This window comes from Oncorhynchus mykiss, chromosome 13, assembly GCF_013265735.2.
Source record: "Oncorhynchus mykiss isolate Arlee chromosome 13, USDA_OmykA_1.1, whole genome shotgun sequence".
NCBI lineage: Eukaryota > Metazoa > Chordata > Actinopteri > Salmoniformes > Salmonidae > Oncorhynchus > Oncorhynchus mykiss.
In genome coordinates this window covers 68,406,313-68,433,616 of record NC_048577.1, presented here as the reverse complement: position 1 = coordinate 68,433,616, position 27,304 = coordinate 68,406,313, and the positions used below count along the sequence as shown (strand labels likewise).

At 42.0% G+C, this 27,304-nt stretch overlaps 2 protein-coding genes across 2 annotated transcripts in view; both read right to left on the bottom strand.

The window, feature by feature from the left end:
* LOC110487469 (NLR family CARD domain-containing protein 3-like) overlaps positions 1 to 27,304 on the bottom strand; it is a 135,778-nt gene that overhangs the window by 60,211 nt on the left and 48,263 nt on the right. The window lies entirely within an intron of this gene.
* LOC110487489 (NLR family CARD domain-containing protein 3) overlaps positions 7,244 to 27,304 on the bottom strand; it is a 29,727-nt gene continuing 9,666 nt past the window's right edge. The window contains 10 exon segments of the mRNA XM_036942471.1: positions 7,244 to 9,504; positions 9,923 to 9,969; positions 10,130 to 10,303; positions 11,985 to 12,158; positions 12,457 to 13,668; positions 13,670 to 14,255; positions 14,694 to 14,914; positions 23,046 to 23,096; positions 24,558 to 24,677; positions 26,585 to 26,704. Of these exon segments, the coding sequence (XP_036798366.1) occupies positions 8,984 to 9,504; positions 9,923 to 9,969; positions 10,130 to 10,303; positions 11,985 to 12,158; positions 12,457 to 13,668; positions 13,670 to 14,255; positions 14,694 to 14,914; positions 23,046 to 23,096; positions 24,558 to 24,677; positions 26,585 to 26,704 (3,226 nt within the window). The 3' untranslated portion in view covers positions 7,244 to 8,983.

The window sequence follows — 27,304 nt, the reverse complement described above, 5'->3', positions numbered from 1 at the left end:
GGTGTGTGCTCGTGCCGTGGGGTGGGAGTCTGGTGTGTGCTCGTGCCGTGGGGCGGGAGTCTGGTGTGTGCTCGTGCCGTCGGGTGGGAGTCTGGTGTGTGCTCGTGCCCTGGGAGTCTGGTGTGTGCTCGTGCCGTGGGACGGGAGTCTGGTGTGTGCTCGTGCCGTGGGGCGGGAGTCTGGTGTGTGCTTGTGCCGTGGGGCGGGAGTCTGGTGTGTGCTCGTGCCGTGGGGCTGGAGTCTGGTGTGAGCTCGTGCCGTGGGGCGGGAGTCTGGTGTGTGCTCGTGCCGTGGGGCGGGAGTCTGGTGTGTGCTCGTGCCGTGGGGTGGGAGTCTGGTGTGTGCTCGTGCCGTGGGGCGAGAGTCTGGTGTGTGCTCGTGCCGTGGGGCGGGAGTCTGGTGTGTGCTCGTGCCGTGGGGGCGGGAGTCTGGTGCGTGCTCGTGCCGTGGGGCGAGAGTCTGGTGTGTTCTCGTGCCGTGGGAGTCTGGTGTGTGCTCGTGCGGTGAGGTGGGAGTCTGGTGTGTGCTCGTGCCGTGGGGTGGGAGTCTGGTGTGTGCTCGTGCCGTGGGGTGGGAGTCTGGTGTGTGCTCGTGCCGTGGGGTGGGAGTCTGGTGTGTGCTCGTGCCGTGGGGCGGGAGTCTGGTGTGTGCTCGTGCCGTCGGGTGGGAGTCTGGTGTGTGCTCGTGCCGTGGGAGTCTGGTGTGTGCTCGTGCCGTGGGACGGGAGTCTGGTGTGTGCTCGTGCCGTGGGGCGGGAGTCTGGTGTGTGCTTGTGCCGTGGGGCGGGAGTCTGGTGTGTGCTCGTGCCGTGGGGCTGGAGTCTGGTGTGAGCTCGTGCCGTGGGGCGGGAGTCTGGTGTGTGCTCGTGCCGTGGGGTGGGAGTCTGGTGTGTGCTCGTGCCGTGGGGCGAGAGTCTGGTGTGTGCTCGTGCCGTGGGGCGGGAGTCTGGTGTGTGCTCGTGCCGTGGGGCGGGAGTCTGGTGTGTGCTCGTGCCGTGGGGCGGGAGTCTGGTGTGTGCTTGTGCCGTGGGAGTCTGGTGTGTGCTCGTGCGGTGGGGTGGGAGTCTGGTGTGTGCTCGTGCGGTGGGGTGGGAGTCTGGTGTGTGCTCGTGCCGTGGGGTGGGAGTCTGGTGTGTGCTCGTGCCGTGGGGTGGGAGTCTGGTGTGTGCTTGTGCCGTGGGGTGGGAGTCTGGTGTGTGGTCGTGCCGTGGGGCGGGAGTCTGGTGTGTGCTCGTGCCGTCGGGTGGGAGTCTGGTGTGTGCTCGTGCCCTGGGAGTCTGGTGTGTGCTCGTGCCGTGGGACGGGAGTCTGGTGTGTGCTCGTGCCGTGGGGCGGGAGTCTGGTGTGTGCTTGTGCCGTGGGGCGGGAGTCTGGTGTGTGCTCGTGCCGTGGGGCTGGAGTCTGGTGTGAGCTCGTGCCGTGGGGCGGGAGTCTGGTGTGTGCTCGTGCCGTGGGGTGGGAGTCTGGTGTGTGCTCGTGCCGTGGGAGTCTGGTGTGTGCTCGTGCCGTGGGGCGGGAGTCTGGTGTGTGCTCGTGCCGTGGGGCGGGAGTCTGGTGTGTGCTCGTGCCGTGGGAGTCTGGTGTGTGCTCGTGCCGTGGTGCGGGAGTCTGGTGTGTGCTCGTGCCGTGGGGCGGGGCGGGAGTCTGGTGTGTGCTCGTGCCGTGGGAGTCTGGTGTGTGCTCGCGCACGTTCGGCTACGTTATGTGAGCTAACTTCTAGCTAGCTAGTCGCCCATCTCGCCCTATTGCAATGGACCATTTTCTGATCAAGAGAAGAGTGAAATTGAAAATCCAGACCCAGAACCTGTCTCTGAGGGGGCCAAAGAAGAAGAGGGAGATAAGAAAGATGAGTCTGAGAGAGAAACTTGTGAGCCACGATTTAAGGGAGCACCAGAGCAGTTCGTCACCGCTAGCTGCAAGTATTTTTGCAATAGAAATATAATCACTAAGATTGTTTGTTTTTTATTTAGTTTTATTTAGTTTTACAAGTGTGTGCACAGCTAACAGGCTAAATGCATTGCACTTCTCATTATTAATGCAATTTCTGATGTTGTGATAGCCATTTCATACGAAACATTATTACCAATGCACAGTTGTGTGATTATGCATATGGAATAAATGCACTTGTTGTTGTTGTCTCATTTTGGATGTATTGTGTTGTTGTTGCTGAAAGACTTCATATGGGCGCTGTCCGGTGCTGACGTCTTTCACCTTTGCACGTGAAAGACGTTTTTGTCAATGCCTTGTGGTCCCTTGCATTAGGCTTATAAACTCAGCATAAAAAGAAACGTCACTTTTTCAGGACCCTGTCTTTCAAAAATAATTGTAGAAGGGAAATCCTGACACGATGAAGTCCCCATATAGTAAAGTTCAGTCCGAATCCCAATCAAGTGAAATAAATCCGTGAGTAAAGTGCATCAAATATTCTGAGTATAATATGTACAAAGTGAAATAACAATAATAATAATAATAATAAGTGGATCTTCTTTAAATTTTTAATGTTAGCTTTGACAGAAAAAAACAACCCCACAATAGTTTGTGTCCTGTGTTGGGTTTACTTTCGCCAGGCTACACATTTTGGTACCAGGAGTGGGGTTCTGATAGCTTTGTTAGAGTAGTAAAGTGCATAATTACGGTAGTGGTGAAAAGTGGAGAGAAAAGTGGAGAGTGCCAGAGAGATCTGACATGGGATGGTGTCAGGGTATCTGAGAACGGACAGTGAGGCCTGCCTGGAGTTGCCGTGGTACTTCTGTAACCAGACTGCCGGGATCCAGAGAACGCTGTGAATCATTGAAGATCACTGCAGACCATCGCAGAGGACCATCTGCCATCATCTCCATCAATCCAGAAACTTCCAGAGACTGTTTCTACTCTACGGTATATCCTTGAACCGAGTTTGTGTACAAACATTTCACAATGTCAGAGCCAGCAGGTGATGGTGATGACGTCGCTGGTGGTGAGGGCTGTAGTTGACTTACAGTCACAGATAGCAAAATAGCTAAATAGGAAACATGACGAAGCAATTGCAACTATTGCCGCTCTGGGTAATGGGATTTTTTTTAATACTGGTGGGTGAAGATGAATGAAGATCTGTGAAGTTATTTGGAAGTTATCTGTGAAGTTATTTGGATTCTGTGAAGTTATTTGGATTTTTTAAAATTATTTTTGAAAGACAGGGTCCTGAAAAAGTGACGTTAGTAGTACACTGTGCTAACATTAGCCTATACCGTACTACAGAAAATAACAGCTTTAACAGTTGTAAAACAGACATCTTACAGACAGAATAGTTCCTGTAGATTCAGACTCATCACCAGTCTGTTGTTATGTCTGGTGGGTTTCATAACCACGTCTGTATAACAATTCAATAATGATGAGACAGGAATCAGTTCAACCATTTATCTGGAACGTGATCATCTCAACACATACAAACTCCCATGATGCTCTGCAGCACAACCCCAATATACAACAAATACATACATAAATAAGTAAATGGACAGAAACAAAACTCATAGAGGAATTTAAATGTTCAGTTCTAGAAAGTAGGGCTATGGGATAGAGTCAGAAAGGTCATTATGTTTGATAGCTGGTTACAGAGGTGACATAACAAGCATAAGGTCCATTATAACACAGTGAAGTAGAGGTGGGAGCTGAAAGCAGACATGGACAGTGAGACAGTGTGAGGTCAGGGGTCAAACACTAGATCAGGACATGGTCGAAATGGCAGGGCTGGAAATAGACACCATAGCAAAGTCCTGTCCAGTAGGCTGTATGGGATTTCCTTTCATCAAAATCCAAAACATGAGGCATCTGTCAATAAAAAGTTACTTTGGAGCTTTAGTGAAAAGATGGAATGACGTAGTGTTACTACCATTTAGTGAAAGGATGGAATGACTTAGTGTTACTACCATTTAGTGAAAGGATGGAATGACTTAGTGTTACTACCATTTAGTGAAAGGATGGAATGACTTAGTGTTACTACCATTTAGTGAAAGGATGGAATGACTTAGTGTTACTACCATTTAGTGAAAGGATGGAATGACTTAGTGTTACTACCATTTAGTGAAAGGATGTAATGACTTTGTAGAAAAGGCCCATGGAGTTGGTGGAATACTCCTTTAATTCATTGCCATTTACTCAGCTGGGCCAGGGGCGCTCTAATTAGGTCAGGTGGAAATGTCAGACAGATCTCAACTCCATAAAAGGAGGAAATTGCCATCGCCTGATCTCGCTGCTTTCTCTTCCTTAACTCCATCTGATCCAGAAGTTCTGTGCGTCCATGAATCCACGTAAGTCCACCGACTATGTTACCTTTCATCTGAATTATCTGTGGCGATCGGGAGAGTGGGCCATTCAGTTATTGTTTATAGGCTTTACCGCGGAGCGCGGCTTGGAGCGCACGCTTCAAACATATTGTGTAATGTGAATTGTCAATGATCACGGCCCTACGGATCCTCATAGGCCAATTATGCAATCGATATGGTTCATATGTATTGAAATGAATTATATGTACACATGAAGACAATTGAAAGAGTGAAATGAGAAACGTCATTGTTTGCTAACTGATTGACTTTGATGGGTATTATAGATTGTATTCACTGTTCACAGAGATTCACTGTTTGTATTCTTTCATGATTTATGATAAATAGTTACGAGCCTAAATGACTCGCGGATGATTACTATTGACTTAATGAACTGAACTGTTGACCTCCCTAACTTGTGTTAATAATGAATGATATGATTTGATCTTTGATTATGAATCTGATTGGATACATGTTATTTGTTTCCTTTGTGATGCAGCACAGACTACTCAGTAAATATACCACTTTATGGTTAAAGGAATTCCTGCCTCAGTCTCATCCATTCCTCTGTCACCTGACACGTGACCACCTGTTCACCTTCACTGTCAGTCATCCTACCTGTCCAGCTACTCACACAGATTCCACTAATCTTTCAACTTAGTGTTACTACCATTTAGTGAAAGGATGGAATGACTTAGTGTTACTACCATTTAGTGAAATGGTGGAATGACTAAGTGTTACTATCATTTAGTGAAATGGTGGAATGACTAAGTGTTACTAACATTTAGTGAAAGGATGGAATGACTAAGTGTTACTACCATTTAGTGAAAGGATGGAATGACTTAGTGTTACTATCATTTAGTGAAATGGTGGAATGACTAAGTGTTACTAACATCATATCAAACATTAATAAGAAGTAGGAGCGTGGATCTGAAAACCAGTCAGTATCTGTTTGTTACAGGAATTCTAAATTCCTATATGTTTTGTAGCCAAAACCAAATTCACACTCTCTCTATTTCATAATAAGTTGTAAGTTTATCATTTTTGCATGAAATAGATAGACCAGTCTTAAAAGTCAGGTAACAGCGTTTAATTCAAGAGAGTACTGCCAAATACACATTTTACCACAGGTTATAAACTGAAAATGACGTCAGCGTTTCCTAAAATGTTCTATCTCTTCATGACACAGGTAGAGAGGCCCTATAGTTCTCAAGCCTTCCCTCCTCGCCTAAAGCCAAGGTCAGTCACTGTAAATCAGCATTCTAGACAGTTCATTCATTTGTACAAAGGAACAGACCGTCATTGTTACTAAACTCCTGACTATATTATATACAATTGGGAATGGGAGCAAGAGAGAATTCATTATGTACAGTACATAATAGCATTTGGACTAGTCAGTCCTGATTGAAATGTATACATAATTAGTCATCATTGATAAAAATTCCCTTAACACTGTTGTGACTATTTGCCTCATGCGGCGCTACACATCTCCTTCACATAGAGTTGATCAGGTTGTTGGTTGTGGCCTGTGGAATGTTGTCCCACTCCTCTTCAATGGCTGTGCAAAGATGCTCAAATCAAATCAAATGTTATTTGTCACATACACATGGTTAGCAGATGTTAATGCGAGTGTAGCGAAATGCTTGTGCTTCTAGTTCCGACAATGCAGTAATAACCAACAAGTAATCTAACTAACAATTCCAAAACTACTGTCTTGTACACAGTGTGAGGGGATAAAGAATATGTACATAAGGATATATGAATGAGTGATGGTACAGAGCAGCATAGGCAAGATACAGTAGATGGTATCGAGTACAGTATATACATATGAGATGAGTATGTAAACAAAGTGGCATAGTTAAAGTGGCTAGTGATACATGTATTACATAAGGATACAGTCGATGATATAGAGTACAGTATATATGTATGCATATGAGATGAATAATGTAGGGTAAGTAACATATAAGGTAGCATTGTTTAAAGTGGCTAGTGATATATTTACATTTCCCATCAATTCCCATTATTAAAGTGGCTGGAGTTGAGTCAGTGTCAGTGTGTTGGCAGCAGCCACTCAGTGTTAGTGGTGGCTGTTTAACAGTCTGATGGCCTTGAGATAGAAGCTGTTTTTCAGTCTCTCGGTCCCAGCTTTGATGCACCTGTACTGACCTCGCCTTCTGGATGATAGCGGGGTGAACAGGCAGTGGCTCGGGTGGTTGATGTCCTTGATGATCTTTATGGCCTTCCTGTGACATCGGGTGGTGTAGGTGTCCTGGAGGGCAGGTAGTTTGCCCCCGGTGATGCGTTGTGCAGACCTCACTACTACCCTCTGGAGAGCCTTACGGTTGAGGGCGGAGCAGTTGCCGTACCAGGCGGTGATACAGCCCGCCAGGATGCTCTCGATTGTGCATCTGTAGAAGTTTGTGAGTGCTTTTGGTGACAAGCTGAATTTCTTCAGCCTCCTGAGGTTGAGGCGCTGCTGCGCCTTCTTCACGATGCTGTCTGTGTGGGTGGACCAATTCAGTTTGTCTGATGTGTATGCCGAGGAATTTAAAACTTGCTACCCTCTCCACTACTGTTCCATCGATGTGGATAGGGGGGTGTTGGAACGCACTGTCGTACACTTATATCCAGAGCATCCCAAACATGCTCAATGGGTGACATCTCTGGAAGGTACTCAGGTCATGGAAGGCCTTCTTTTTTTGTTTAGCTTCCAGGAATTTTGTACAGATCAGTGACCTCAAACAGCCTGTGCATTATCATGCTGAAACATGAGTTGATGGCAGCAGTTGAATGACATGACAATGGGATCTCATCTCGGTATGTCTGTGCATTCAAATTACCATCAATAAAATGCACTTGTGTTGATTATGCTGGTCCATACCATAACCTCATCGGCCCCATGTTCAGTGTTCATTGACATTAGAAAACAGCCCACATGACACCATACAAGTGATCAGCTTTTTTTTTATTATTATTTTTTTTTACAAAACTGCAAATTTTAGAGAGACCTTTGTCATGATCAAGCTGAGAAGGGGAAGCACCTTCTATGTTGCTATGGAGACAATCTGCATCTCGGGCATTTCTTAGCCTTGCCCGAGGTTCTCAGTTATGTAGAACACAAGAAAAATAATAACATTTAAACACAATCAACTAAAACCTTATAAATCCTTATAACATCATTCTCAATATGATACCTAAACACATGGCTCTCTCACAACTATTCTGTTATAAGTGAAAAACCTGTTAGAGGATTAAGGGCATGGTCCGTGGACTCTTGTAACCGGAAAACCCTATGTCACATACATGTATTCAGAAGGTTTAACATCATTTATCATTCAGCAACTGTTACATTGAGTACATGGTTATATATACCTTTAACATTGAGTACATTATTATGTTCTGTTATACTATGTGTATCCTTTAACCACATTCCTTATCCCAACATAAGGGACAGTCACCCCTTTGACACATAGCATAGAAAGGTGGGTCAGCATGATGAAAATGTCCATCTCTTTCTTTCCATCTCTATGAGCACCACTTACCCTCTTTTAGGGCCTCGTTGGTGCCAATGTGCTTCGATAATCAGTTGAAACCTGTGATCAGGATTAGGATCCTCATTATCCTTAACATATATCCAGTTCCTGGACTACGTCAGGAAGTTCACCATCTATTTCAGTCTCTAACAATTGTTGTTGTTCTTGATAGGAACGACAAGCCCATCCTCCCCCTGGAGCTACTCCTGCATAGGCTTTCAGGATGTCCAAATGGACAGTCCAAAGATCCTCCTTTAGCATTACATGGTTTTGTTGTTGGTGTATTGTCCTGGAGCTCCAGGGACAGGGTACACCTCCACAGGTGGGTTGGTAATGAATGTCTCTGTACATTCATCGGTTTTAGATTACTATATTGATTCTGCTTATGTAGGAAAACAATTCATGATCATGGGGATTTTCCAGTATCTAGACTGTTCTCCCAGAAGTAGTGAGCAGAATCAACATAGGGTTAATTAATAGACATGTGTAAGCAGAATAAAGGCTGAGTTGAATGAACAGAGCTGGATCAACATGGAGTTATTCACTAGACATGTAAAAACAGAACGTAAGCAGAATCCATGGGAGTGTACAAGGCTGTGTTAAAGAGAAGCCATGTAATGTGTGTGTCCGTTATAGGCCTGAGGGAAGTCCTTACCTGGTCCTGTGACTAGTATTAAGGCATGTAATTGTATATAATTGTATATGTCTGTGCCATTACAGGCTTAGGGAACGCCATTATGTAATCCTATGAGTATCATTAGACCTGCATTGTGTGTGTGTCTGTATGTCTTGTATCATTTCTATGGATACACCACCAACAGAATCTGTAAACAAGCAAGAATTGAGAAAGAAAGAGAATGGTGGCAAGAGACCAAGGGGTGTTAATCATCTACATAGAGGGGAGTGACCATGTGTGTTATCTGAAAATGGAAACCTAGAAAGCTCGTCTGTGACGAGAAGGCAGTTCTTCCATGGAATTGCTCGGCTTTGTTACTTTTTTGTAATAAAGTCTATTTCAATTCACACGCTCCGGTATCTGAGAAATATTTGATTCAGTATTTCCACGACACTTACCACTCTGAGATGCATTACACATGTACTGGAAAAGTACTGGAAAATCTCCAGTGTGTGTCAGAGTTACCATGGTTATTATTTACATGGTCACTGAGGAGTCACAACAAACCCTAAACCCTGGATAGAGGGGCTCAGTGAATGTGGTGTAGAATGTGTGCAGGTGGGTCAGTGTGTCAGAGGAGACTCTGTAGAAGGACAGAGTGCCGGCTGGCCAGTCCAGATACACTCCTACTCTGTGGGAGCTGGAGGAGGAGATGTCTATGGTAGTGGGATTATCATTGTGCCAGGCATAGTACCTGTTGTCAGAACAGAACAGACTCCAGGACTTGTCATTTAATCCAATCACACAGTCCTTACCCCCTCTCCTGCTGATTCCTTTATATGTCACTCCTATTCCAGACCGTCTCCCACTCCACTCTACCTCCCAGTAACAGCGCCCAGTCAGACCCTCTCTACAGAGCACCTGCTTCCAGCCATCAAATCTCTCTGGGTGATCAGGATACGGCTGCTCCTCTGTCCTCCATGTCACCTTTCTGTTCTCCTCAGACAGAGAGAGGAGTCTGTTTACTGTGTTTGGGTCCAGTGTGAGATCACAGGCATCTGATGGATGAAACCAGAAACAATATTATAAATCATCATCATTCACATTAGAATGTTAACTTACTTTTCACTAATTCATTTAATATAGATGTTTCTAGGTATCAAAAGGAGAAGTTAAGGTAACGTGAGACTTGTTGAATGATCATATGTTATACTGTATAGTAAAATACAATACACTTATTCCCATTAATCACACACACACACATATTCATGAACACACACACATTTCTAGCGTAACACGCCATACACATAGTCAAAGCAACTCTTTCTAAACTTTGGTGTCCCTGATTTCTGCTTCTGTAGAACTACAGCTGATATTTAATATGACCAAGTAAGTAATGATGGTGGTCTTTGACTTTGACTTAAGTTGAATTAAGACTTATTCTTAGTCATATTCTTCACAGCAGTCAACACTCACATTTTCTAAGGCCAGGTTTCATTGTGTACTCTCCACCATGATCCACACTGCAGCGGTAAGCAGAAGAACAGACAGTCATTGAGGGATACACACAGCACTCACACACAGCATATAACTTTGTCCAAGTGGTGGTAAGAATGTTTGTTTTAACTAGCCTGATAACTCAAATATGTCTTATATGAACATTGACATAAACCCTCTACATACTTGAGTTTCTCCAGCCTGCAGTGTGGATCCTCCAGTCCAGCAGAGAGCAGTCTGACTCCTGAGTCTCCTGGGTGATTGTAGCTCAGGTCCAGCTCTCTCAGGTGTGAGGGGTTTGACCTCAGAGCTGAGACCAGAGAAGAACAGCCTTCCTCTGTGACTAGACAGCCTGACAGCCTGCAAAGAGTCAAATCATATTAAAACCACACTGCTATTCTTTGGTGGTGAAAATAGTGGCAGTATATTTTTTTCAACATATTCAGATATCAGTGTCCTGAAACATTCCATATTTATTTCTAAATTAATGTATCATGATTAGAAATGACAAATTATTAAAGTATTGCTCGTAGAGAAAAATATAATGTACAAATATTATAGTAGACTGACCAGAACAGTTTAAAAGCAGTATCAGTCAAAAGACAGACAGTGAGGTATCAGATTTAGATTGTACTGAGTACACAGTCCACACCATATATATATATTGACAGTGCAGTTAACATTTTAAAATTTGTCTCTGTAGTCCAGCATTTTGGATTTGAGGTGATAGTATATAATGTCACCTTATATTTGAGGGTATTTTCAAACATATCTCTTTTCAGTTTTCAAAATGAAAGCACTTTATGTATCTAGTCCCCACACGTCATTAGTATTCTGACCAATTCACTTAAAGTGTATTAAAGTAGTCAAAAGTTTAGTATTTGGTCGAAAACTAATTGGTTGCATTTAACGTTTGTTTTGCTTGTCTTTTGAGTTATGTTTTGCCCAATAGTAACTGAATGGTGGATGATGACTGGATTCATCTTCTGTCTAAGTGAGTAGATAACATGTTTCTAAACACTACTAATTTAATCATCGCATGTGTCTGTGTGTGTGCCTCCAGTATGTGTGTTCATTGAGTGATACAGGAATCCTGACCTCAGAGTCTCCAGTTAAACACTGGTAAACACATATGATGTGGACTATGTGTCTGGTAAACACATATGATGTGGACTATGTGTCTGGTAAACACATATGATGTGGACTATGTGTCTGGTAAACACATATGATGTGGACTATGTGTCTGGTAAACACACATGATGTGGACTATGTGTCTGGTAAACACATGATGTGGACTATGTGTCTGGTAAACACATATGATGTGGACTATGTGCCTGGTAAACACATATGATGTGGACTATGTGTGCCTGGTAAACACATATGATGTGGACTATGTGTGCCTGGTAAACACATATGATGTGGACTATGTGTGTCTGGTAAACACATATGATGTGGACTATGTGTGTCTGGTAAACACATATGATGTGGACTATGTGTGTCTGGTAAACACATATGATGTGGACTATGTGTGTCTGGTAAACACATATGATGTGGACTATGTGTGTCTGGTAAACACATATGATGTGGACTATGTGTGCCTGGTAAACACATGTGGTGTGGACTATGTGTGTCTGGTAAACACATATGGTGTGGACTATGTGTGTCTGGTAAACACATATGATGTGGACTATGTGTCTGGTAAACACATATGATGTGGACTATGTGTCTGGTAAACACATATGATGTGGACTATGTGTGTCTGGTAAACACATATGATGTGGACTATGTGTCTGGTAAACACATATGATGTGGACTATGTGTCTGGTAAACACATATATGTGGACTATGTGTCTGGTAAACACATATGATGTGGACTATGTGCCTGGTAAACACATGATGTGGACTATGTGTACCTGGTAAACACATATGATGTGGACTATGTGCCTGGTAAACACATATGATGTGGACTATGTGTGTCTGGTAAACACAGGTGGATCTGGTGAACAGTTATCACTTGTTGACCAACTACAGGAACACTGACCTCAGAGTCTCCAGTTTACAGTTGGGATTCCCCAGTCCAGCAGAGAGCAGCTTCACTCCTGAATCCTTCAGGTCATTGTTGCTCAGATCCAGCTCTCTCAGGTGTGAGGGGTTTGAGATGAGAACTGAGAGCAACACTTCACAGGATGTGTCTGTGAGTTTACAGCCAGTGAGTCTGCCAACAGAGTAAATACAATGACAGACAGGTTGTATTAAAATGTTACGCTTAGCTTTCCCTGCTCACACTGTTTGCCGTGATGAGTAATGTGTACGCCGTGCATACATGGCTCAGTGCTACAACTGTTTCTGATCAGTTTGTATTATAGTTTAAGAGTTTTCAGCTGATGAAAATACTGTTGTTCCTACGTACAGTAAAGTTTGGTCACATGAGTACTTACAGAGCCAGTCAGCCAATGAAAATACTGCTGTTCCTACAATTTATTTTGGTGTGCTTTATTTACATGAATACTTACAGAGCTTTCCTGCAGCCTCTAACAGCTGGGAGCAGTCTCCTACGACCCTCCTCTGACGTCTTGTATTCCTTCAGGTCAAACACATCCAGAACCACCTCTGATATCTGCAGCGTGTAGGCCAGCGCTGAACAGTGAGCAAGGGAGAGGTTTTTGGATCTGTCCTCTGACGTCAAATACTCACGGATTTCCTCCTGTACTGACTGGTCTTTCATCTCTATCAGACAGTGAAAGAGATTGATGCACCTCTCAGGGGAGATGTTCTTCCTCTGCATCACCTTAAGGGATCGGATCGTTTTCTTGACGCACTCTGGAGTGCTTTCTGTCTGTGTCACCAGACCTCGTAGGAGTTTCTGATTGGACTCCAGTGACATGCCATGAAGGAAGCAGACAAAAAGGTCCAGGTGTCCATTCTTACTCTCCAAGGCTTTATCCACAGCACTCTTCAGCAGCTCATGCAAGGTTAGCTCTTCAGACGCAGCTCTAGACTTTCTCTTGAGGAAGGGCTTCAGTGCATCCATGTTCTTGGTTGTGTAACAATGGTATATGTAGACAGCCGAGAGAAACTCCTGAATGCTCAGATGAACAAAGCAGTACACCACTCTCTGAAAGAACACAGACTCCTCTTTAAAGATTTGTGTGCACAATCCTGAGTACACTGAGGCTTCTTTGACATCAATGCCACACTCTTTCAGGTCTTCTTCATAGAACATGAGATTACCCTTCTCCAGATGTTCAAACGCCAGCTTCCCCAGCTTCAGAAGAATGTCCTTATCTGACTCCATGAGCTCCTCTTGATCCATCTCATCTCTTCCATGATACTTCTGGTTCTTCAGGCTGGTCTGAATGAGCAGGAAGTGTATGGACATCTCAGTCAGAGTCGTGGGCATCTCTCTGCTCTTGTCTGTACTCAACATGTGTTCAAGGACTGTTGCAGAAATCCAACAGAAGACTGGAATGTGGCACATGATGTGGAGGCTCCTTGATGTCTTTATGTGTGAGATGATTCTGCTGGCCAGGTCCTCATCACTGAATCTCTTCCTGAAGTACTCCTCCTTCTGTAGGTCATTAAACCCTCGTACCTCTGTCACCTGGTCAACACACCCCGAAGAAATCTGATTGGCTGCTGCAGGTCGAGTAGTTATCCAAAGGAGAGCAGAGGGAAGCAGATTCCCCTTGATCAGGTTTGTCAACAGAACATCAACAGACGATGTCTGTGACATCAGACACCTTTTCGTTGTGCTGGAAATCCAATGGAAATCTGCTTTCATCCAAACCATCCAAGATGAACATAGATTTACAGGCAGTGAGTTTCTTTGCATTGCCTATGTCTAGTTCTGTGTGGAAATAATTTAGAAGTCCAAGCAGACTGTACTGGAGATCTTTGATCACGTTCAGCTCCCGAAAAGGAAGCACAAATATGATATCCACATCTTGATTTGCCTTCCCTTCAGCCCAGTCTAGGATGAACTTCTGCACAGAGACAGTTTTTCCGATGCCAGCGATGCCCTTCGTCAGCACAGTTCTGATGCTTCTCTCCTGGCCAGGTAAGAGTTTAAAGATGTCATTGCAGTGGATTGCTGTGTCATGTGAGGTTGGTGTCTTGGATGCTGTCTCAAGCTGCCACACCTCATGTTCATTGTTAACCCCTTCACTCTCTCCTTCTGTGATGTAGAGCTCTGTGTAAATCCTGTTGAGCGAAGTTTGATTCCCTGATTTTACCATGCCTTCTTTCACACATTCATACCTCCTTGTCAGACTGTCTTTGTGGTTTACTATGGCTCTCTGTAGGCTGTCATCCACTACAAGGGAAGTGTAAAAGGATGTGTATCAGACATTCGTTAACAGGATGAAAAGTGGTCGTTCCACAACTACAGTAAATAAAGGGGCTGGATTCAATCCGTGCAGAGGATGATCGGCAGCTCGAGTTAAATTTAAAGGCAATGTTCCAGCGATCGCGAAGACTTTGTTCAATACGGATTTGCGAAAATGCATGTCAGCTGAATTGGAAATGACATTTAAAATGTACACGCTGATCTGCCGCGATACGGATTGAATCAAGCCCCCAGACTTACTGTCAGCAATTGTGTCTGATACAATTATATTTATTCATTTATATTATTTGATGAAAAGTGGGCCTTCCACAACAACAGTAACTTATATTATCTCATATTATTGTAGTTAACTACTGTAAATCATATTGAGGTATTGACTCAGCACATGTCAACAAGTGGTCTTACTATTTTCAGAGCCTCTTGCATCATTGGGTTCACTCAGGTGCACAGGAAGTGTTCTGGATTTCTTTCTACACTGAGGACAGTCATAGTCTCCTGAAGGAGCAGGTTTCTCCCAGTATCTGGTGATGCACTGTCTGCAGAACCTGTGTCCACAGGTGATAGAGACTAGATCCCTCTGCACCTGGTGACACACTGCACAACTGGACTGATCCTCTGGCAGAGAGCTGAAAGAACATTATTAAAACATAAAGACATTGTCATTCTTCACGGCTATTTCTCAAATATTGTAGATATTAATACCGAACCTCTGGCAGAGTAGACCATCCACTACAGAGATAAAGGAGAGAGGGAGATACTGATCCTCTAACAGAGTAGACCATCTACTACAGAGATAAAGGAGAGAGAGAGATACTGATCCTCTAACAGAGTAGATCATCCACTACATAGATAAAGGAGAGATACTGATCCTCTAACAGAGTAGACAATCTACTACAGAGATACAAGAGTAATTGCTGTAATAAACTGTTACAACAAACTACACATTGCAAAAAAATACAAAATATATGACATCTTGAAGATTCTTCCCTTCACTAATGATATCATACATTCTGACTAGTGACTGATCTTGGGTCAAAGGTAATTGATCCAACACCACTGAAATTGACAGCATGATCCATGGAGAAGTCACTGTTCATAGACAGACAGCTGGGAACAGTATACTCTGTTCATAGACAGACAACTGGGAACAGTGTACTCTGTTCATAGACAGACAGCTGGGAACAGTATACTCTGTTCATAGACAGACAACTGGGAACAGTGTACTCTGTTCATAGACAGACAGCTGGGAACAGTGTACTCTGTCCATAGACAGACAGCTGGGAACAGTATACTCTGTTCATAGACAGACAACTGGGAACAGTATACTCTGTCCATAGACAGACAACTGGGAACAGTGTACTCTGTTCATAGACAGACAGCTGGGAACAGTGTACTCTGTCCATAGACAGACAGCTGGGAACAGTATACTCTGTTCATAGACAGACAACTGGGAACAGTGTACTCTGTCCATAGACAGACAGCTGGGAACAGTGTACTCTGTCCATAGACAGACAGCTGGGAACAGTGTACTCTGTCCATAGACAGACAGCTGGGAACAGTGTACTCTGTCCATAGACAGACAGCTGGGAACAGTATACTCTGTTCATAGACAGACAGCTGGGAACAGTGTACTCTGTCCATAGACAGACAGCTGGGAACAGTGTACTCTGTCCATAGACAGACAGCTGGGAACAGTGTACTCTGTCCATAGACAGACAGCTGGGAACAGTGTACTCTGTCCATAGACAGACAGCTGGGAACAGTATACTCTGTTCATAGACAGACAGCTGGGAACAGTGTACTCTGTCCATAGACAGACAGCTGGGAACAGTGTACTCTGTCCATAGACAGACAGCTGGGAACAGTATACTCTGTTCATAGACAGACAGCTGGGAACAGTGTACTCTGTTCATAGACAGACAACTGGGAACAGTGTACTCTGTTCATAGACAGACAGCTGGGAACAGTGTACTCTGTTCATAGACAGACAGCTGGGAACAGTATACTCTGCTCTCTGAGTGTGTGATAGAATAATGTATATGTTGAAAGATAATGATAACATAATTCCACTCTGAAACCTTGTAACTGTATGAAATTGATTAGAATTATAAAATTATAATCTGATGTGTGTAGTTTTAGTCGGAATTAGGTTAAACAATCCCTCTGTATGGTGGAAAAACACAGACTGTCTGAGCGAGGCATAGCTCAGGATTTGAACTTGTTGTGTGTGTGTGCCTTAGAAAAAAAACGAGAACAGTTAAACTGTGTTTGGACCGACCTGGCTAGGCCTCTGAGGAACCTATGATAGCATAGGGAGTACTTCTCAAGGTTTCCCTAATCTCGGGGGAATGGAACTGTCTGCTGGGTAGTGATACACAGTGGTGAGAACTACGGAGAAGGATAAAACTCACCTACTGTTTGTGTGGAAGTATGTGTGTAGGATATATACTGTTTGTGTGTATGCATGTGTGTAGGATATATACTGTTTGTGTGGAAGTATGTGTGTAGGATATATACTGTTTGTGTGTATGCATGTGTGTAGGATATATACTGTTTGTGTGGAAGTATGTGTGTAGGATATATACTGTTTGTGTGTATGTATGTGTGTAGGATATCTACTGTTTGTGTGTATGTATGTGTGTAGGATATCTACTGTTTGTGTGGAAGTATGTGTGTAGGATACCTACTGTTTGTGTGTATGTATGTGCGTAGGATATATACTGTTTGTGTGTATGTATGTGCGTAGGATACCTACTGTTTGTGTGGAAGTATGTGCGTAGGATAACTCCTTCCTTCAGTCACTACAGATATAGATGGATATCTCCTTCTGTCACTAGATATAGATGGATAACTCCTTCCTTCAGTCACTAGATATAGATGGATAACTCCTTCCTTCAGTCACTAGATATAGATGGATAACTCCTTCCTTCAGTCACTAGATATAGATGGATAACTCCTTCCTTCTGTCACTAGATATAGATGGATAACTCCTTTCTGTCACTATAGATATAGATGGATAACTCCTTCCTTCTGTCACTAGATATAGATGGATAACTCCTTTCTGTCACTATAGATATAGATGGATAACTCCTTCCTTCTATCACTAGATATAGATGGATAACTCCTTCCTTCAGTCACTAGATATAGATGGATAACTCCTTCCTTCAGTCACTAGATATAGATGGATAACTCCTTCCTTCAGTCACTAGATATAGATGGATAACTCCTTCCTTCAGTCACTAGATATAGATGGATAACTCCTTCCTTCAGTCACTAGATATAGATGGATAACTCCTTCCTGCTGTCACTAGATATAGATGGATAACTCCTTTCTGTCACTATAGATATAGATGGATAACTCCTTCCTGCTGTCACTAGATATAGATGGATAACTCCTTCCTTCAGTCACTAGATATAGATGGATAACTCCCTTCTGTCACTAGATATAGATGGATAACTCCTTTCTGTCACTATAGATATAGATGGATAACTCCTTCCTTCTATCACTAGATATAGATGGATAACTCCTTCCTTCAGTCACTAGATATAGATGGATAACTCCTTCCTTCAGTCACTAGATATAGATGGATAACTCCTTCCTTCAGTCACTAGATATAGATGGATAACTCCTTCCTTCTGTCACTAGATATAGATGGATAACTCCTTTCTGTCACTATAGATATAGATGGATAACTCCTTCCTGCTGTCACTAGATATAGATGGATAACTCCTTTCTGTCACTATAGATATAGATGGATAACTCCTTCCTTCTGTCACTAGATATAGATGGATAACTCCTTTCTGTCACTATAGATATAGATGGATAACTCCTTCCTTCTGTCACTAGATATAGATGGATAACTCCTTTCTGTCACTATAGATATAGATGGATAACTCCTTCCTGCTGTCACTAGATATAGATGGATAACTCCTTCCTTCAGTCACTAGATATAGATGGATAACTCCTTCCTTCAGTCACTAGATATAGATGGATAACTCCTTCCTTCTGTCACTAGATATAGATGGATAACTCCTTTCTGTCACTATAGATATAGATGGATAACTCCTTCCTTCTATCACTAGATATAGATGGATAACTCCTTCCTTCAGTCACTAGATATAGATGGATAACTCCTTCCTTCTGTCACTAGATATAGATGGATAACTCCTTCCTTCAGTCACTAGATATAGATGGATAACTCCTTCCTGCTGTCACTAGATATAGATGGATAACTCCTTTCTGTCACTATAGATATAGATGGATAACTCCTTCCTGCTGTCACTAGATATAGATGGATAACTCCTTCCTTCAGTCACTAGATATAGACGGATAACTCCTTCCTTCAGTCACTAGATATAGATGGATAACTCCTTCCTTCTGTCACTAGATATAGATGGATAACTCCTTTCTGTCACTATAGATATAGATGGATAACTCCTTCCTTCTATCACTAGATATAGATGGATAACTCCTTCCTTCAGTCACTAGATATAGATGGATAACTCCTTCCTTCAGTCACTAGATATAGATGGATAACTCCTTCCTTCAGTCACTAGATATAGATGGATAACTCCTTCCTTCAGTCACTAGATATAGATGGATAACTCCTTCCTGCTGTCACTAGATATAGATGGATAACTCCTTTCTGTCACTATAGATATAGATGGATAACTCCTTCCTGCTGTCACTAGATATAGATGGATAACTCCTTCCTTCAGTCACTAGATATAGATGGATAACTCCCTTCTGTCACTAGATATAGATGGATAACTCCTTTCTGTCACTATAGATATAGATGGATAACTCCTTCCTTCTATCACTAGATATAGATGGATAACTCCTTCCTTCAGTCACTAGATATAGATGGATAACTCCTTCCTTCAGTCACTAGATATAGATGGATAACTCCTTCCTTCAGTCACTAGATATAGATGGATAACTCCTTCCTTCTGTCACTAGATATAGATGGATAACTCCTTTCTGTCACTATAGATATAGATGGATAACTCCTTCCTGCTGTCACTAGATATAGATGGATAACTCCTTTCTGTCACTATAGATATAGATGGATAACTCCTTCCTTCTGTCACTAGATATAGATGGATAACTCCTTTCTGTCACTATAGATATAGATGGATAACTCCTTCCTTCTATCACTAGATATAGATGGATAACTCCTTCCTGCTGTCACTAGATATAGATGGATAACTCCTTCCTTCAGTCACTAGATATAGATGGATAACTCCTTCCTTCAGTCACTAGATATAGATGGATAACTCCTTCCTTCTGTCACTAGATATAGATGGATAACTCCTTTCTGTCACTATAGATATAGATGGATAACTCCTTCCTTCTATCACTAGATATAGATGGATAACTCCTTCCTTCAGTCACTAGATATAGATGGATAACTCCTTCCTTCTGTCACTAGATATAGATGGATAACTCCTTCCTTCAGTCACTAGATATAGATGGATAACTCCTTCCTGCTGTCACTAGATATAGATGGATAACTCCTTTCTGTCACTATAGATATAGATGGATAACTCCTTCCTGCTGTCACTAGATATAGATGGATAACTCCTTCCTTCAGTCACTAGATATAGACGGATAACTCCTTCCTTCAGTCACTAGATATAGATGGATAACTCCTTCCTTCTGTCACTAGATATAGATGGATAACTCCTTTCTGTCACTATAGATATAGATGGATAACTCCTTCCTTCTATCACTAGATATAGATGGATAACTCCTTCCTTCAGTCACTAGATATAGATGGATAACTCCTTCCTTCAGTCACTAGATATAGATGGATAACTCCTTCCTTCAGTCACTAGATATAGATGGATAACTCCTTCCTTCAGTCACTAGATATAGATGGATAACTCCTTCCTGCTGTCACTAGATATAGATGGATAACTCCTTCCTTCAGTCACTAGATATAGATGGATAACTCCTTCCTTCTATCACTAGATATAGATGGATAACTCCTTCCTGCTGTCACTAGATATAGATGGATAACTCCTTCCTTCAGTCACTAGATATAGATGGATAACTCCTTCCTTCAGTCACTAGATATAGATGGATAACTCCTTCCTTCAGTCACTAGATATAGATGGATAACTCCTTCCTTCAGTCACTAGATATAGATGGATAACTCCTTCCTTCAGTCACTACAGATATAGATGGATAACTCCTTCCTGCTGTCACTAGATATAGATGGATAACTCCTTCCTTCAGTCACTAGATATAGATGGATATCTCCTTCCTCCTGTCACTACAGATATAGATGGAACTGACCTTCCACGGAGAATACATAGAGCCCTGAGTTGGTTATCCATTTTATTCCATGGCTATAATTTAAAGGAAAGGTTCACCCATTTTGAATGTTATATTGTTTTTGTGCATCTCTTAGGGATGTTCTATTGATTCCCAGGTCATTTCATGTTTATCTGAGTTATTAGCGATCAAGCAGTTAGAAATCCGTCTGGTATGATGTAGCAAAGTTGCCCTCACTACACTGGAAGACTTTTAGATCGCAAAAACCTCTATCATTCATGTCAGATTTCAATACTGGCTGATGTTCATAACTCGGGAGGATGTCTTCGAATGAGCCATTGATCACATTTTTGCAATTTTATTACCCTGAGAAATGTTTAACTTAAAACCTCTTTGGGATAGGGGGCTGCATTTTCACTTTTGGATAAATAGCGTGCCCAATTTTAACTTCCTGCTTCTCATGCCAAGAATATAAGATATGCATATTATTAGTAGATTTGGATAGAAAACACGTTGACGTTTCTAAAACTGTTTGAATCATGTCTGTGAGTATAACAGAACTTAGGTAGCAGGCAAAACCCCGAGAACTAACCATTCAGATTTATTTTTTTGAGGTCACTGTCTATTCAATGAGTTTTCATTAGGGAACTAGATTTAAGGCACTTGTTTGCAGTTCCTACCGCTTCCACTGGATGTCAAAAGTCTTTGGAAATTGGTTGAGGTTATTCCTTTGTGCAATGAAGAAGTACGGCCATCTTGAATCAGTGTAACATTATGTGTACTGTTTGAGAGTTGCGCAAGACTAGAAAGCATGCTTGAGTTTATTGTCCTCCTGTATTGAAAACATATAGACCCGTCTTCAATTTGATCGATTATTAACGTATAAAAATACCTAAAGTTGTATTACAAAAGTAGTTTGAAATGTTTACAGGTAACTTTTGAGATATTTTGTAGTGACGTTGCGCAAATTGGAAGCTGTTTTTTTCTGGATCAAAGCGCCAAATAAATTGACATTTTGGATATATATGGAAGGAATTAATTGAACAAAAGGACCATTTGTGATGTTTATGGGACATATTGGAGTGCCTCGTCAAAGGTAAGGTAAGGCATGAATTATATTTTATTTCTGCGTTTTGTGTCGCAGGGTTGATATGCTACTCTTTGTTTACTGTTGTGCTATCATCAGATAATAGCTTCTTATGCTTTCGCCGAAAAGCCTTTTTGAAATCTGACGTGTGATTTAATGAAAGTTAGAGTTTTATATCATTTTATTTTGGCGCTCTGCATTTTCCCTGGCTATTGGCCAAGTGGGACGCAAGCGTCCCCCCTATCCCAGAGTTAACAGAGGGTCTAGCACATTTCTCCTATTTGTCTTCCTCTTCAGGTAAGGGTGTATTGCATGGTGCCGTTGCCAGAGATATTAGAAAAAACAGATAGGAATCTCATTGAGAATCGAATGGAGGAACGTTGGTTGCTAAACTATTCGTCGCACAAACCCTTCTCAGAGTCAGAGTATGAGTCGAGAGATGACCCTATTGTCCTCGAAGGTGCGTAAAATCACGATTCCAAAGCTATACAATATTACAGATATCAAGTTAATTATCTCACATCTCGGAAAATATTTGTACTGTTGAATTTCTTGTTGACGAAATTCATGCTAATGTTTGGTTTTTGAGCGACTCCCATTCACTCCTTGGAGGAGAGCACTCCAAGTCCCAGAATCACCCAGACTGCACCGTGTGGACCATCTGCTGGATATCTGTATATTGAGAGTGTCAAACTCCACTCTGCCAGTTGAACATGGTGAGATTGTAGACTCCTAAATTTATAGTGCAGTTTGTTTAGGGGAATTTACAGCTAACTAGCTACTTCACATGCTGATAGTGTCTTTCGTATTATTGTGTGTAGCTACGTTTGCTAGCTAGCTAGCCAACCCATAGAGAGAGCATTCCATTGCGGATTTTGTAGTAGACTTGATGTCACACCCTGACCTTAAGAGATCCTTTTTATGTCTCTATTTTGGTTTGGTCAGGGTGTGAGTTGGGGTGGGCATTCTATATGTTGTGTTTCTATGATTTTCTAGGTTTTGGCCGGGTATGGTTCTCAATCAGGGACAGCTGTCTATCGTTGTCTCTGATTGGGAACCATACTTAGGTAGCTCTTTTTTTCCACCTTTGTTTATGGGAAGTTGACTTTGTTTAGGGCACATGGCCTTTGAGCTTCACGGTTTGTTTTTGGTAGTGTTTATTGTTGTTGGTAGTGTTTATTGTTTTTAGTAGTGTTTATTGTTGTTGGTAGTGTTTATTGTTGGTAGTGTTTATTGTTTTTAGTAGTGTTTATTGTTGTTGGTAGTGTTTATTGTTGGTAGTGTTTATTGTTTTTAGTAGTGTTTATTGTTTTTAGTAGTGTTTATTGTTGTTGGTAGTGTTTATTGTTTTGGTAGTGTTTATTCTTAATTAAAATAAAATTACGCTCACCACGCTGCACCTTGGTTCTCTCCTTTCGACAGCCTTGATGTTGCTACCAACCTTATTATAACGGCAAAATTAAACATTTGTTAAAACAAAAAAATATTGTTCTCACATGCTAGTGTAATTTAACACTGTAAATGAAAGGAATCTGGTTTTGGGTGCATCTTTAAAACACTGGAATTGTGTTCATTTGTTGGTAGAAATGTGTTCAACATCCACTGAAATACAGTAGCTAGCAAGTTTACTAGGGGTGCGTTCGTAAATTCACTCTGGACGCTCTGCTCTGAAATACGAACGCTCTTGTTCCAAGTGTCCTAGAGCACTTGATATTGATGAATTGACGAACGATTAAACGGTTCCAGGCAGATAGCTAGCTTGCTACAGTACAATGTCTTTCATTTGTTTCTTTTAGGAGTATGACACTCAAATAAAAAACATGGGCTGGCGTACACCCATAGAAAATGATTTTATGTAGAGGTGCTGACTAACGGCGAATAAACTGTAAACTATAAAAATAAAGAGTTGCACACTCCATAAATAAACTCCCAGTAATTTATTGGGTAAATCACCAACGTTTCGGCATCACTGTGCTTTCTTCAGGGTGTATGACTCTGCCAACATCGACATGTTAATCCTGAATATGTTAACTCTGCAGTTCACACATACACAGATTCCAGATTGAGATGATTGTTCCTTTATAACGATGTAAAAACTTCAACATGCACTTCAGGATGAAAAGGAGCACCTCCCAACCCCTCTGCGAGGAAACAGCTATCGAAAATAACCAACCAGGCAGTCGGTCAGCCATCCATTCTAGTAGACAATCAGCTCATGAACGTTCTGTGGTTACTAGGAAATCAAGAGTCAATCAGATAAAATATTGTCATGCCATTATAAACAAATCTTGATCAGGTACCTAACATAATAAATCCCCATGAAACTACATTTAAAAATATATCAAAACTATATTTCAATAGATAAAATACATTACATGAAGCATTAGACAAGCTACAGACAACAAACACAATTGCATTTTATCTATGGCAATTTGAATGCACAGAGATGCCGTGACGAGATCCTGAGACCTATTGTCATGCCATTCATTCACCGCCATCACCTCATGTTTCTGCATGATAATGCAGAGCCCCATGTCACAAGGATCTGTACACAATCACTGGAAGCTGAAAATGTCCCAGTTCTTCCATGGCCTGCAGAATTACCAGACAAGTCACCCATTGAACATGTTTGGGATGCTCTGGATCAACGTGTATGACAGCGTGTTCCAGTTCCTGACACTATCCAGCAACTTAACACAGCCATTGAAGAGGAGTGGGATAACATTCCATAAATTAACTGTAACTCAGTGAAATCTCTGAAATGGTGGCATGTTGAGTTGTTCTATTTTTGTTCAGTATACATAAAGCAATGATTATTAGCAGATGCTTTATATACTCACATAAAAATATAGAAAATTATTCTATTCAACAGTAATATCATAAATGCTGACCAGTAAATTACCTGGGGTCAAAGGTTCCTGTTACATCACTCAAATTAACAGGATGGTCCATAGAGAAGTCACTCTTCATGGACAGATGACTGGTTACTGGAGAGACTGGTCTCTGAGTCCTTTTGACACCTCTAGAATAGTTATTAAATGTCCACAGAGCAAATTATAATCACGAAACAATATGAACAATACAACTTTATAAGGTTCAAAATCATAGAACTGAACCATAAAATGGTTATACACTGGGGAGAGCAAGTACTTGATACACTGCCGATTTTGCAGGTTTTCCTACTTACAAAGCATGTAGAGGTCTGTAATTTTTATCATAGGTACACTTCAACTGTGAGAGACGGAATCTAAAACAAAAATCCAGAAAATCACATTGCATGATTTTTAAGTAATTAATTTGCATTTTATTGCATGACATAAGTATTTGATACATCAGCAAAGCAGAACTTAATATTTGGTACAGAAACCTTTGTTTGCAATTACAAAGATCATACGTTTCCTGTAATTCTTGACCAGGTTTGCACACACTGCAGCAGGGATTTTGGCCCACTCCTCCATACAGACCTTCTCCCGATCCTTCATGTTTCGGGGCTGTCGCTGGGCAATACGGACTTTCAGCTCCCTCCAAAGATTTTCTATTGGGTTCAGGTCTGGAGACTGGCTAGGCCACTCCAGGACCTTGAGATGCTTCTTACGGAGCCACTCCTTAGTTGCCCTGGCTGTGTGTTTCGGGTCGTTGTCATGCTGGAAGACCCAGCCACGACCCATCTTCAATGCTCTTACTGAGGGAAGGAGGTTGTTGGCCAAGATCTCGCGATACATGGCCCCATCCATCCTCCCCTCAACACGGTGCAATCATCCTGTCCCCTTTGCAGAAAAGCATCTCCAAAGAATGATGTTTCCACCTCCATGCTTCACGGTTGGGATGGTGTTCTTGGGGTTGTACTCATCCTTCTTCTTCCTCCAAACACGGCGAGTGGAGTTTAGACCAAAAATCTCTATTTTTGTCTCATCAGACCACATGACCTTCTCCCATTCCTCCTCTGGATCATCCAGATGGTCATTGGCAAACTTCAGACCGGCCTGGACATGCGCTGGCTTGAGCAGGGGGACCTTGCGTGCGCTGCAGGATTTTAATCCATGATGGCGTAGTGTGTTACTAATGGTTTTCTTTGAGACTGTGGTCCCAGCTCTCTTCAGGTCATTGACCAGGTCCTGCCGTGTAGTTCTGGGCTGATCCCTCACCTACCTCATAATCATTGATGCCGCACGAGGTGAGATCTTGCATGGAGCCCCAGACCGAGGGTGATTGACCGTCATCTTGAACTTCTTCCATTTTCTAATAATTGCGCCAACAGTTGTTGCCTTCTCACCAAGCTGCTTGCCTATTGTCCTGTAGCCCATCCCAGCCTTGTGCAGGTCTACAATTTTATTCCTGATGTCCTTACACAGCTCTCTGGTCTTGGCCATTGTGGAGAGGTTAAAGTCTGTTTGATTGAGTGTGTGGACAGGTGTCTTTTATACAGATAACAAGTTCAAACAGGTGCAGTTAATACAGGTAATGAGTGGAGAACAGGAGGGATTCTTAAAGAAAAACTAACAGGTCTGTGAGAGCTGGAATTCTTACTGGTTGGTAGGTAATCAAATACTTATGTCATGCAATAAAATGCAAATTAATTACTTAAAAATCATATAATGTGATTTTCTGGATTTTTGTTTTAGATTCCGTCTCTCACAGTTGAAGTGTACCTATGATAAAAATTACAGACCTCTACATGCTTTGTTAGTAGGAAAACCTGCAAAATCGGCAGTGTTTCAAATACTTGTTCTCCCCAGTGTATCTGTTGCATCTTTAAGACAATTTGTATCTATAACAAGGCCAGAACAGATTAACGTCTACTATTAGCAGACATTTTCAGATATGGCCATATGTTAACTTATTGGGGTCAAACTGAATAGATGTTTAAGTGGCCAGAAGTTTGCAGTGTTGTGTATGTTGAGGACTAATGAATTCTGACCAGTAACTTACCTGGGGTCAAAGGTTCCTCTTCCATCACTCAAATTAACAGGATGGTCCATAGAGAAGTCACTCTTCATGGACAGATGACTGGTTACTGGAGAGACTGGTCTCTGAGTTTGGTTGGAGATTCTGGAAAACAGAATAAATCACAATGAAACTACATTTAAAAATATATCCAAAATATATTTCAATAGATAAAATACATTACACAAGCATTAAAATATATGAAAAAATATACCACCATGAAACATTCAAATGCATTACAAATATAATTAAATATACTACACTGAACATACATATAAAGTCAACATGTAAAGTGTTGGTCCCATGTCTCATGAGCTGAAATAAAAGATCCCAGAAATGTTCCATACGCACAAAAATATTATTTCTCCCAGAGCTGTTGCCAGAGAGTTGAATGTTAATTTATCTTCCATAAGCTGCCTCCAACATCATTTTAGAGAATTTGTCAGTTTGTCAAACCGGCCTCACAACCGCAGACCACGTGCACGCCGTTGTATAGTCGAGCGGTTTACTGATGTCACAGTTGTGAACAGAGGTCCCCATGGTGGCGGTGGGGTTATGGTATGGGCAGGCATAAGCTACAGACAACGAACACAATTGCATTTTATCTATGGCAATTTGAATACACAGAGATACCGTGACGAGATCCTGAGACCTATTGTCATGCCATTCATTCACCGCCATCACCTCATGTTTCAGCATGATAAT